At 38.0% G+C, this 13230-nt stretch overlaps 1 protein-coding gene across 1 annotated transcript; it reads right to left on the minus strand.

The window, feature by feature from the left end:
- Nucleotides 1-2726: 2726 nt before the first annotated feature.
- LOC100371907 (uncharacterized) lies at nt 2727-10981 on the minus strand. Its single transcript, XM_002732101.4, has 3 exons — nt 10899-10981; nt 9482-10567; nt 2727-3101 (listed from the first exon to the last, which is right to left on the minus strand). The coding sequence occupies exon 2, from the start codon at nt 10522-10524 to the stop codon at nt 9520-9522; it is 1005 nt and encodes a 334-aa protein (XP_002732147.1). The 5' UTR covers nt 10525-10567; nt 10899-10981; the 3' UTR covers nt 2727-3101; nt 9482-9519.
- Between the last annotated feature and the right edge of the window lie 2249 nt (nt 10982-13230).

The raw sequence follows: 13230 nt of genomic DNA on the forward strand, positions 1-13230 counted from the left end.
TTTGATATTCTAACCCAAATTTACTCATTGTGTACATACTGTTAAAGTAGAATGTCTAACAGTACTTTGAAATTTAACTGCATATGTACTTATGTTAATTAGCTAATTTGCATATTAAATCAGTTTTGAAGCAATATAAGCAAGTGGTTTTATGTTAGTTGTTCCACGTAAAGTAAAATTTAAAATTTTGAAACTTGTCAATAATAATAAAATGTCTACCAAGTTCAATTTCGATGTAAACAATTGGTAAAGAAATAGTTACACCATGGAGATATTCATACTCCTGAAACACCACTGTCGGGCATAAATAAAAACTACAATATTTTGAATTACCATCTATCATATTTTAAAATATAGAATTCTTAGAAAGATCAGCTTTCCTGCTTAAACATGTTCCACATGGTGACGCTATTTCTTACGTCACACAGCTGAATAAAATATAAGATAATTACAGCTTGTTTAATATGCGAAGATGTATTAGATGCGATCAATTTAAGAAATAGGTGACATTTCCCACATTTGTTGATGTTTAGTTAAAAACAAACACACACAAATTCCAACAAATCTAATCCAAAACCACCCTACTATATAGTCGGCCGGATGTAAATAGGTTACAATGTTTGGTAGAAATCTCTCAATGTTCAGAATGTATACATCTCAACACCAATTAACTATTTTCTGTAAGTATATTTTTCGCGTCGTTTTCGTTTAATCTTGTAATTGACGTAATCAATAGACAAAATATACACGCTGTAGTATCAAGATAAAACACTACACGTGCTAATTTATGATTTCAAAATATATTGTGCCAAAGGTAATATCGGACGGATGTTTTGAGCCAGGTTAAAGGGTGATATGGTTGTGGTTTCAGTCAAGTGTATGAAGTAGGGGAAATATCGTAACTCATTTTATACATTGAAGAGTATATTCGCAATAATCAAAGACACTCTTTTCTAGTGTCTTTGCAATAATAAACTATAGTTTAAAACACATAAATTTGCTTAGGAGTGTGGGTTCTATAGTGAGCTGGCACCTGATGCACCGACAGCTGGATACTGCGTAGGTCTGATGATCTCGTTACAGTAAACAACTGTGTTTGTTGATGAACAAATGAATAGATACTGTGTGGCTCTGATGATCTCGTTACAGTAAGCTGTATTCGTTGATGATCAAGTTGGTTTGTCTATATGTAAGCTGCTCTTATTACAATGTTTGAGTAATATAAATTGATAGACAACAAGAGAACTGGTACAAGCATTTAACTAAACTCATCGATATAAACTTGATTTAAATGGTAAGTTTCGAGATCTCGAATTATCGAATTAGCATATTTTCTTTTATTTGATTATTTCAAGAACATTTTTGACCTTCTTAATATTCACAAACACATTGTATTTATGGTGGCAACAGTTCATCATAAGTGTGATAAAATTGTAAATGCAAGAAAATCGCTTACAAATAATTGGTAATTGGCATGTGGGTATTTTGGGTACATTTCTGTCGGATTTATTCATTTCTTGATACATGTATCTTCAATTCTCAATTTTTTGCGAATATTTTTGTAATTTATGTACAATTATGAGCTAAATTCCATTGATACTTTCGGGTACCTTGGGTAGATCTCTGTCGGATCTTTTCATCTCATGATAACTTCAAATTCTCTATTTTTGGCAAATATTTTTGGCATTTTAGGTGGAAGATACTATTTTCGATTGTATCAAATTTGAACTTTGGGGACGGCATTCTGAGTCTGGTTGGCAGCATGTATATTCCTTTCGTCGAACGATCACAACATCGATTTGATAATGTGATTATAGGCTAGTGTGTGATACCAGTAATTTAGTAATTGTTGGACGTGTTTAGAGATGATTCCATTTTGTCTATGCCGTGACACTGATCAGGTTTGGAATAAAACTTATTCATAATATCTGAAAATGAATGCTGTTGGCTGTGAAAACTTTTTATTTATACTACGAATGGCATGACAAATATTGGCGGATATGGTTTTTCGAGTCAACATTTGTCTACGTGTGTCCGATACCACGTGGCTGTCATCCCTGGGCGTATTTTGTCATTATTCAAGTTTGTAACGTGTGGTTGCAATAAAATGTATCACATATTAATTGTGTTTGTAGTCACGTCGTATCAAGTATCGAGTTGAAGAAATCCAAGTAAGGTTTAAGTGAGGTTGGATTTTAATTCAGTCTAAAGTGTGAGAGGTGCGTCCGGCTCGACCACTGGAGTATGTTCTTTGCAGTTACGTATTTTATTGATCAATATGTGTTTCCGCTTTAATCAGTAGACTTTTAACCGACCTAGCAGCAAATCTATTGATAGGCTAAAGTTGGTGTCTCACCTCTTCCAAACACGTAATTTGATGCATTACAAATGAAAATAAAAAAACACAATTTTCATCAATTAGTCTATTCAGAGTAGCAATGCATTCACCGAAAAACCAACAGAGTATTATTTGAATTCGTATCTGAATATTACAAGAATTCCTACATAGCTATCTCCTTCATCCAGTGGGCAAAGTAATTGGCGTTATAATGGAAGGCACTCGACAATAATATATTGAGATGGGCCGCTGTTTTGTTTAGAATCGGAAATTCGAGATCCAATTGTTTCATTTTGTGGTATCTACCAACATTGAAACATGGGAATTCTACATTCGATCGTCTTATGTATGCTGTGTAGTGTACTGAATGCAATCAAATTGTCATTGCTATATTATACAAATACATTTGCGTAATTTTATTCGTTCTTTATACAGACAATACTTTTTCCGACTGATTTTTATCGCTGGTAACATATATGTTACAGTGCTTTCAGAAAAGCCGTTCCATATTTTATAAGTAGTTTAATATTTTATGTTTATAAACAGTAACTATTGAAAACGAATTTTCTACAAGCTCTGTCTTAAATAGTCATTTTTTTTTCATTTTTTTTCGCTGAATGTTCGCGGGGAATTGTTGAAGACTTATACACATACATAAATATACAATATTCTAAATATGAATTCTTTAACAAGGCATAACCTGCGTAGTTCTTCATGAAACTTGTCGTAGATGTCGTAGATGGTCATAGTAGTTCACCAATTACTATGGAAGAAACGAAACGATTAAATAGTTATATAAATGTAAAATTGGTCGATTGGGTGACAGGAGTGCACACTCGAAGTAGAAAAAAACCTAGCGTGGGTGTCATGCAAGCTGAAAAAACCAAATGCCGTCAGCCACCGTATTAGTATATGAACTGAATTAACTCATTGGACAGCGATGGTGCACTGAATTAAAAGCCATAGCGCTGGCAAGCATTGGTGGAATGTTGTAATACGGTAATAGTAACCATGCCGCATTGGTGGAATCTTGCAATACGGTAATGGAAATCATACTGCATTGGTGGAATCTTGTAATACGGTAATGGAAACCATACTGCATTGGTGGAATGTGGTAATACGGTAATAGTGACCATACGGCATTGGTGGAATGTGGTAATACGGTAATAGTGACAATACGCACAGTAACCATACCACATTGGTGGAATGTGGTAATACGGTAATAGTAACCATACCGCATTGACGGAATGTGGTAATACGGTAATAGTGACAATACACACAGTAACCATACCACATTGGTGGAATATGGTAATACGGTAATAGTAACCATACCGCATTGACGGAATGTGGTAATACGGTAACAGTGACCATACGGCATTGTTGGAATGTGGTAATACGGTAACAGTGACCATACCGCATTGGTGGAATGTGGTAATACGGTAACAGTGACCATACCGCATTGGTGGAATGTGGTAATACGGTAATAGTAACCATACCGCATTGATGGAATGTGGTAATAGGGTAATAGCAACCATACCGCATTGATGAAATGTGGTAATACGGTAATAGTAACCATACCGCATTGGCGGAATGTGATAATACGGTAATAGTGACCATACCGCATTGGTGGACTGTGGTAATACAGTAACAGTGACCATACCGCATTGGTGGAATGTGGTAATATGGTAATAATAACCATACCGCATTGATGGAATGTGGTAATACGGTAATAGTAATCATACTGCATTGATGGAATGTGGTAATAGGGTAATAGCAACCATACCGCATTGGTGGAATGTGGTAATACGGAAATAGTAACCATACCGCATTGGCGGAATGTGATAATACGGTAATAGTGACCATACCGCATTGGTGGACTGTGGTAATACGGTAATAATAACCATACCGCATTGGTGGAATGTGGTAATACGGTAATAGTAATCATACTGCATTGATGGAATGTGGTAATAGGGTAATAGCAACCATACCGCATTGGTGGAATGTGGTAATACGGTAATAGTAACCATACCGCATTGGCGGAATGTGATAATACGGTAATAGTGACCATACCGCATTGGTGGACTGTGGTAATACGGTAATAATAACCATACCGCATTGATGGAATGTGGTAATACGGTAATAGCAACCATACCGCATTGGTGGAATGTGGTAATACGGTAATAGCAACCATACCGCATTGATGGAATGTGCTAATACGGTAATAGTAATCATATCGCATTGATGGAATGTGATAATAGGGTAATAGCAACCATACCGCATTGATGGAATGTGGTAATACGGTAATAGTAATCATACCGCATTGGTGGAATGTGGTAATACGGTAATAGTAACCATACCGCATTGGTGGAATGTGGTAATACGGTAATAGTAACCATATCGCATTGACTGAATGTGGTAATACGTAAACAGTAGCCATCCGCATTGGTGGAATGTAATAATACGGTGATAGTAACCATACCGCATTGGTGGAATGTGGTAATACGGTAATAGTAATCATACCGCATTGATTGAATGTGGTAATACGGTAATAGTAACCATATCGCATTGATTGAATGTGGTAATTCGGAAACAGTAGCCATACCCCATTGGTGGAATGTAATAATACGGTGATAGTAACCATATCGCATTGGTGGAATGTGGTAATAGGGTAATAGTAACCATACTGCATTGGTGGAATGTGGTAATACGGTAATAGTAACCATATCGTATTGATTGAATGTGGTAATACGGAAACTGTAGCCATACCGCATTGGTGGAATGTAATAATACGGTGATAGTAACCATACCGCATTGGTGGAATGTGATAATACGGTAATAGTAACCATACCGCATTGGTGGAATGTGATAATACGGTAATAAGTAACCATACCGCATTGTTGGAATGTGGTAATACGGTAATAGTAACCATACCGCATTGGTGGAATGTGATAATACGGTAATTGCAACAATACCGCATTGGTTGAATGTAATAATACGGTAAAAGTAACAATACCGCATTGGTGGAATGTGATAATACGGTAATAGTAACCATACCGCATTGGTGGAATGTGGTAATACGGTAATAGCAACCATACCGCATTGGTGGAATGTGGTAATACGGTAAAAGTAACCATACCGCATTGGTGGAATGTGGTAATACGGTAATAGTAACCATACCGCATCGGTGGAAGGTGGTAAAACGGTAAAAGTAACCATACCGCATTGGTGGAATGTAATAATACGGTGATAGTAATTATACCGCATTGGTGGAATGTAATAATACGGTGATAGTAACCATACCGCATTGGTGGAATGTAATAATACGGTGATAGTAACCATACCGCATTGGTGGAATGTGATAATACGGTGATAGTAACCATACCGCATTGGTGGAATGTAATAATACGGTAAAAGTAACCATACCGCATTGGTGGAATGTAATAATACGGTAATAAGTAACCATACCGCATTGGTGGAATGTAATAATACGGTGATAGCAACCATACCGCATTGGTGGAATGTAATAATACGGTAAAAGTAACCATACCGCGTTGGTGGAATGTGATAATACGGTAATAGTAACCATACCGCATTGGTGGAATGTGGTAATACGGTAATAGCAACCATACCGCATCGGTGGAATGTGGTTATACGGTAAAAGTAACCATACCGCATTGGTGGAATGTGGTAATACGGTAATAGTAACCATACCGCATCGGTGGAATGTGGTAATACGGTAAAAGTAACCATACCGCATTGGTGGAATGTAATAATACGGTGATAGTAACCATACCGCATTGGTGGAATATGGTACAAGGGCAATAGTAATCATACCGCATTGGTGGAATGTGGTAATACGGTAATAGTAACCATACCGCATTGGTGGAATGTAATAATACGGTAAAAGTAACCATACCGCATTGGTGGAATGTAATAATACGGTAATAAGTAACCATACCGCATTGGTGGAATGTAATAATACGGTGATAGCAACCATACTGCATTGTGGAATGTAATAATACGGTAAAAGTAACCATACCGCATTGGTGGAATGTGATAATACGGTAATAGTAACCATACCGCATTGGTGGAATGTAATAATACGGTAAAAGTAACCATACCGCATTGGTGGAATGTAATAATACGGTAATAAGTAACCATACCGCATTGGTGGAATGTAATAATACGGTGATAGCAACCATACCGCATTGGTGGAATGTAATAATACGGTAAAAGTAACCATACCGCGTTGGTGGAATGTGATAATACGGTAATAGTAACCATACCGCATTGGTGGAATGTGGTAATACGGTAATAGCAACCATACCGCATCGGTGGAATGTGGTTATACGGTAAAAGTAACCATACCGCATTGGTGGAATGTGGTAATACGGTAATAGTAACCATACCGCATCGGTGGAATGTGGTAATACGGTAAAAGTAACCATACCGCATTGGTGGAATGTAATAATACGGTGATAGTAACCATACCGCATTGGTGGAATGTGGTACAAGGGCAATAGTAATCATACCGCATTGGTGGAATGTGGTAATACGGTAATAGTAACCATACCGCATTGGTGGAATGTAATAATACGGTGATAGTAACCATACCGCATTGCTGGAATGTAATAATACGGTAAAAGTAACCATACCGCATTGGTGGAATGTAATAATACGGTAATAAGTAACCATACCGCATTGGTGGAATGTAATAATACGGTGATAGCAACCATACTGCATTGTGGAATGTAATAATACGGTAAAAGTAACCATACCGCATTGGTGGAATGTGATAATACGGTAATAGTAACCATACCGCATTGGTGGAATGTGGTAATACGGTAATAGCAAGCATACCGCATCGGTGGAATGTGGTAATACGGTAAAAGTAACCATACCGCATTGGTGGAATGTAATAATACGGTAATAAGTAACCATACCGCATTGGTGGAATGTAATAATACGGTGATAGCAACCATACCGCATTGGTGGAATGTAATAATACGGTAAAAGTAACCATACCGCGTTGGTGGAATGTGATAATACGGTAATAGTAACCATACCGCATTGGTGGAATGTGGTAATACGGTAATAGCAACCATACCGCATCGGTGGAATGTGGTTATACGGTAAAAGTAACCATACCGCATTGGTGGAATGTGGTAATACGGTAATAGTAACCATACCGCATCGGTGGAATGTGGTAATACGGTAAAAGTAACCATACCGCATTGGTGGAATGTAATAATACGGTGATAGTAACCATACCGCATTGGTGGAATATGGTACAAGGGCAATAGTAATCATACCGCATTGGTGGAATGTGGTAATACGGTAATAGTAACCATACCGCATTGGTGGAATGTAATAATACGGTAAAAGTAACCATACCGCATTGGTGGAATGTAATAATACGGTAATAAGTAACCATACCGCATTGGTGGAATGTAATAATACGGTGATAGCAACCATACTGCATTGTGGAATGTAATAATACGGTAAAAGTAACCATACCGCATTGGTGGAATGTGATAATACGGTAATAGTAACCATACCGCATTGGTGGAATGTAATAATACGGTAAAAGTAACCATACCGCATTGGTGGAATGTAATAATACGGTAATAAGTAACCATACCGCATTGGTGGAATGTAATAATACGGTGATAGCAACCATACCGCATTGGTGGAATGTAATAATACGGTAAAAGTAACCATACCGCGTTGGTGGAATGTGATAATACGGTAATAGTAACCATACCGCATTGGTGGAATGTGGTAATACGGTAATAGCAACCATACCGCATCGGTGGAATGTGGTTATACGGTAAAAGTAACCATACCGCATTGGTGGAATGTGGTAATACGGTAATAGTAACCATACCGCATCGGTGGAATGTGGTAATACGGTAAAAGTAACCATACCGCATTGGTGGAATGTAATAATACGGTGATAGTAACCATACCGCATTGGTGGAATGTGGTACAAGGGCAATAGTAATCATACCGCATTGGTGGAATGTGGTAATACGGTAATAGTAACCATACCGCATTGGTGGAATGTAATAATACGGTGATAGTAACCATACCGCATTGCTGGAATGTAATAATACGGTAAAAGTAACCATACCGCATTGGTGGAATGTAATAATACGGTAATAAGTAACCATACCGCATTGGTGGAATGTAATAATACGGTGATAGCAACCATACTGCATTGTGGAATGTAATAATACGGTAAAAGTAACCATACCGCATTGGTGGAATGTGATAATACGGTAATAGTAACCATACCGCATTGGTGGAATGTGGTAATACGGTAATAGCAAGCATACCGCATCGGTGGAATGTGGTAATACGGTAAAAGTAACCATACCGCATTGGTGGAATGTGGTAATACGGTAATAGTAACCATACCGCATCGGTGGAATGTGGTAATACGGTAAAAGTAACCATACCGCATTGGTGGAATGTAATAATACGGTGATAGTAACCATACCGCATTGGTGGAATGTGGTACAAGGGCAATAGTAATCATACCGCATTGGTGGAATGTGGTAATACGGTAATAGTAACCATACCGCATTTGTGGAATGTAATAATACGGTGATAGTAACCATACCGCATTGGTGGAATGTAATAATACGGTGATAGTAACCATACCGCATTGGTGGAATGTAATAATACGGTGATAGTAACCATACCGCATTGGTGGAATGTGATAATACGGTGATAGTAACCATACCGCATTGGTGGAATGTAATAATACTGTAAAAGTAACCATACCGCATTGGTGGAATGTAATAATACGGTAATAAGTAACCATACCCCATTGGTGGAATGTAATAATACGGTGATAGCAACCATACCGCATTGGTGGAATGTGATAATACGGTGAAAGTAACCATACCGCATTGGTGGAATGTAATAATGCGGTAATAGTAATCATACCGCATTCCCTGTGCCTCCTAATGATATCTTTTGTTTATTACAAAATTGAACTGACTATTAACCAAACTGTAAATACTTTCAGCGGTAAAACGTTTTCTTTGGAAAACACACATAGAGGAATAGACACATTCACAATACAGTACGTACTCTAAATCTGTTTTTTTTTATATATAATTATATAATACTTACTATTTCATACTCTTTAGTAACACTGTAGCTGATGTTATCTAGCTGTTTTTTTTTTCAGATAGCCTGTCACTCACTGCTTCTTCTTCCATTTTGCGCCACTTGTCAATAAATCCTTTCAAAGGCGAATCTGGCTCGTACCCGGCAGTCTCAGTTCGTTTATTCCCGAAGCCTCTTTTATTCCCAAATCCCCGTTTATTTCCGAAGCCCCGTTTATTTCCAAAGCCCCGTTTATTTCCGAAACCCCGTTTGTCATCGTCATCGACTTGAAACTCTTCAAATGTGTCAACTCGTTTATTTCCGAAGCCCCGTTTATTTCCAAAGCCCCTTTTATTTCCGAAACCCCGTTTGTCATCGTCATCGACTTGAAACTCTTCAAATGTGTCAACTCGTTTATTTCCGAAGCCCCGTTTATTTCCGAAACCCCGTTTGTCATCGTCATCGGCTTGCAGCTCCGTAAGTGTGTCAACTCTTTTGTTGCCGAAACCTCTTTTGTCATCGATAAGTTCCATACTTGAGCTTCCTCTCTTGTTACCGAAGCCTCTTTTATTCTCCAACCCGTATTTCAACTCAGAAATATCAGCAATTGTATCAACACTTTCCGAATCACTGTCGCTAACTTTACTATTTTCAAAGTCACGTTTATTCCCAAAACCGCGTTTCCTGCCTTCATCTTCTTCCAAGTCTTTCAGTGATGCAACTCCAAATATTGTATTTCCGTATATCTTTTCAGGCTCGGCTCGCTTGTTTCCAAATCCGCGTTTTTCATCATCTAATATTGTCTGAAATCCATCCCTCTTATTCCCGAATCCTCGTTTAACGTCATCAGCAAAGACAACGTCTTCTCGCTTATTCCCGAATCCCCTCTTTACTTCATTCTCGTCGATCTCGATAAGAGCGTCGTCTCCCTGGTCAGCAAGTTCTGTTAATTGTATGTTTCCTACTATATGTAGATTAGGTGAGCTCTCAGAACTTTCTGTTCTCACTTTTAAAAAAGTTGATACAAGTAAGAATAGGATAATCCGATGCAAGAGCGACGACGCCATTCCACAACCCACTGGCTCGTAGATGTTCGGCTTCTACAAAAACCTACAAATGAAATATTTTTGTTTTGCTTTATGAATGTTTCACATGAAATAAAAAATGATCTATTCTGCAGACACCTGTTTCTCCATATGCATATTTGCAGCCGAAGCAATTCAATATGACACACGTCAAGCTAGGTAGTTTTGTACAAATTCTACGTTAAATGTTTTTGTGTATACGGTTAAAATTCCATATATAACCGGCATTTGATATCTGGTTTGTCTACTTATCACCATTTTGTTTCACTTGTCTGTAGTTTAACTAAATAATGTAGTAGAAAATAACGACCAGATGGTAAAAGTAAGACGGTAAAATACAAAAACTCTTGTCTCACCTGTCCTTTCTATGGTATATATTTCACATAGACCACCATTAAACACTGTCGACGTTGTATGTGTTATTCCAAATAAATCTACTGACCACGAGTACACAGATTTTATATGCATTCACCAAATAATGCATTATTTATTCCCCTCTTATGGTATATGTGTAGAAAATCGATTTATAATTTAATAAAGTTTAGGTGTATCCCGTGGGGACAGTTATAGTTGTGTATAACCATGAGAGGAGATACAAAACTTTAGCGATAATTGGATTTGCCTAATGAAATGAGGTGACCTCGCTAAATTTACAGAAGCACTTATGCTAGCAAGACGAAAATCTATGTATTGGAAAGCCCATCTTGAATGTGACGCACATACTCATCATTATCAGTGCAAATTGAATATGGTAACGGGTCATCGCAATCGTTTTAATGTCAATTTCCGTGGAGCTTTGAAGTCTATTTCCTGTCATTCACACATGTGTAAGTTTTCATTGAACTCCTCCACACCAAGACGATTCCAGATTGACATAAGCGTTCTCATAAGACAGTGGGGTTACATATACTTTCATTTGCACCACGAGGGGTTAATTTCTTACGTCAGAAAAATCGTCTGCATTTTTTTTCAATACGAAAGACAAAATATTCTATCTGTAAATGCATAAAATATACACCCATAATGCATTGCGCATAGCGTCAGTGACGTGAAGTTGATACGCTGTAATCCAGTAACAACAGGTTTCGTAACAACTGTGTCCGTAGCGGGGGGGGGGGCATTTTCACGTCCAAATTTTACTAAATAATTTCACAGTCGAGCGGTTTTGTTTATTTAATTGTGTTGTGCCAGGCGACCGTTCTGGACATTGAGTGTCACTGTCGTTTCTCTTGAATTGTTTTTTGTATGTGCAAATTACAAGTACTAGTCAAGTACTAAGTCGCACTCGTTAGTGAATGAATCTCGGCCAGTGGAATTGACCTTCCCATTGAGTCTGTGGCACACTCACCCAGGGTCGGGGTCGACAGACCTTTTGATGTTCAGCCTAAGGTAGGATTTGAACTTGGGTCTACCGACCATGAGTCTGATGCGACAACCACTATGCAACCAGTGATCGGTACAGTCGAGCGGTTGATGCGGTTTCACTAGTCGGTTATAGAGTAATGAAACCACATATGATTTGTTTATTTGTAGGTTTGCATCAATAACGTTGATACGAAACCGAATTTGGGTCAAAATCCATTAGACGGCCAGACATCTCGAGTCCCAGTGCTCCCGCGAGAGTATTTGTGCGTGTGTATGTTTTTTTTTCATTTAAAGGCAGTAACTAAAATCACGTGACTCAATTTGGCGTCCCCTGTTTCGTGATTCAAATCAGTTAAAACGTCTATAATCTTTAAAGTATCACTGTGTAAGGTTGGCTAACCTACCTCAATTACGCTTGAATATGTGAAAGTTATTTTATTTTATGTTTCTTTTCAAATTGCAGTCGATAATATTACACATTTTTTACGCGGTCTAGGGCTGTAGGTCCGTAGCGTACTGGTTCATTGCAAACATGGATAACTAAATGCGATTACTACAATATCACATAAACACCGGCGACAGTCACATATATTGTTACATCACCAATCCGTCAGTCTACTGTACTGTAACTGCGGTTCAACATGACGCCAAATTTGCCAGTATTTTCCCATGAAACAGCACACGATTCGACTTAGTCCGAGTTTCTTCATTAAAAATTAAGTGTATGTTTCATATCATGCGTCGCGGTTAACGGAAGTCCCGTTCCGTCAACAAGAATGTCAGAACAAAGTTTGTCGCCGAACGCATTCACAAGAACCTTAGTTATTGTTTTACTCATTATTTGATTTCTTTGGGGTCTAAATATATGTCACGCTGTATACCAAATCGGAAGATGCTGTATTACTTATTGTAAAGCACTGATAACATTTGTCATATGGTGTGTATCTTCCAATCAGAGCGCAGTAGCTGTGTGACATCTGGCAATTAGAGCGCAGTAGCTGTATGACATCTGCCAATCAGAGCGCAGTAGCTGTATGACATCTGCCAATCAGAGCGCAGTAGCTGTATGACATCTGGCAATCAGAGCGAGGTAGAGGTGTGAATAGTTGATTATATTTCACTCGTGTAAGTATTGCTTGCTAAGTGCCGAACGGCTTCGTCTTTAAACGTTTCGTTGTATTTTTCGTTTTGTGTTTGTTTGTTTTTTGAATGCATATAAAGAAAGAGTTTAAAGGGAAACCTCTCAATCCCAAGGATTGCACCAAAGGATCATGGGACACTATTGTGTATGTTGTTTACAAAGTTAATCTATCCGTTGTTATT

Source organism: Saccoglossus kowalevskii, chromosome 21, assembly GCF_978046115.1.
Source record: "Saccoglossus kowalevskii chromosome 21, keSacKowa6.1, whole genome shotgun sequence".
Lineage (NCBI taxonomy): Eukaryota > Metazoa > Hemichordata > Enteropneusta > Harrimaniidae > Saccoglossus > Saccoglossus kowalevskii.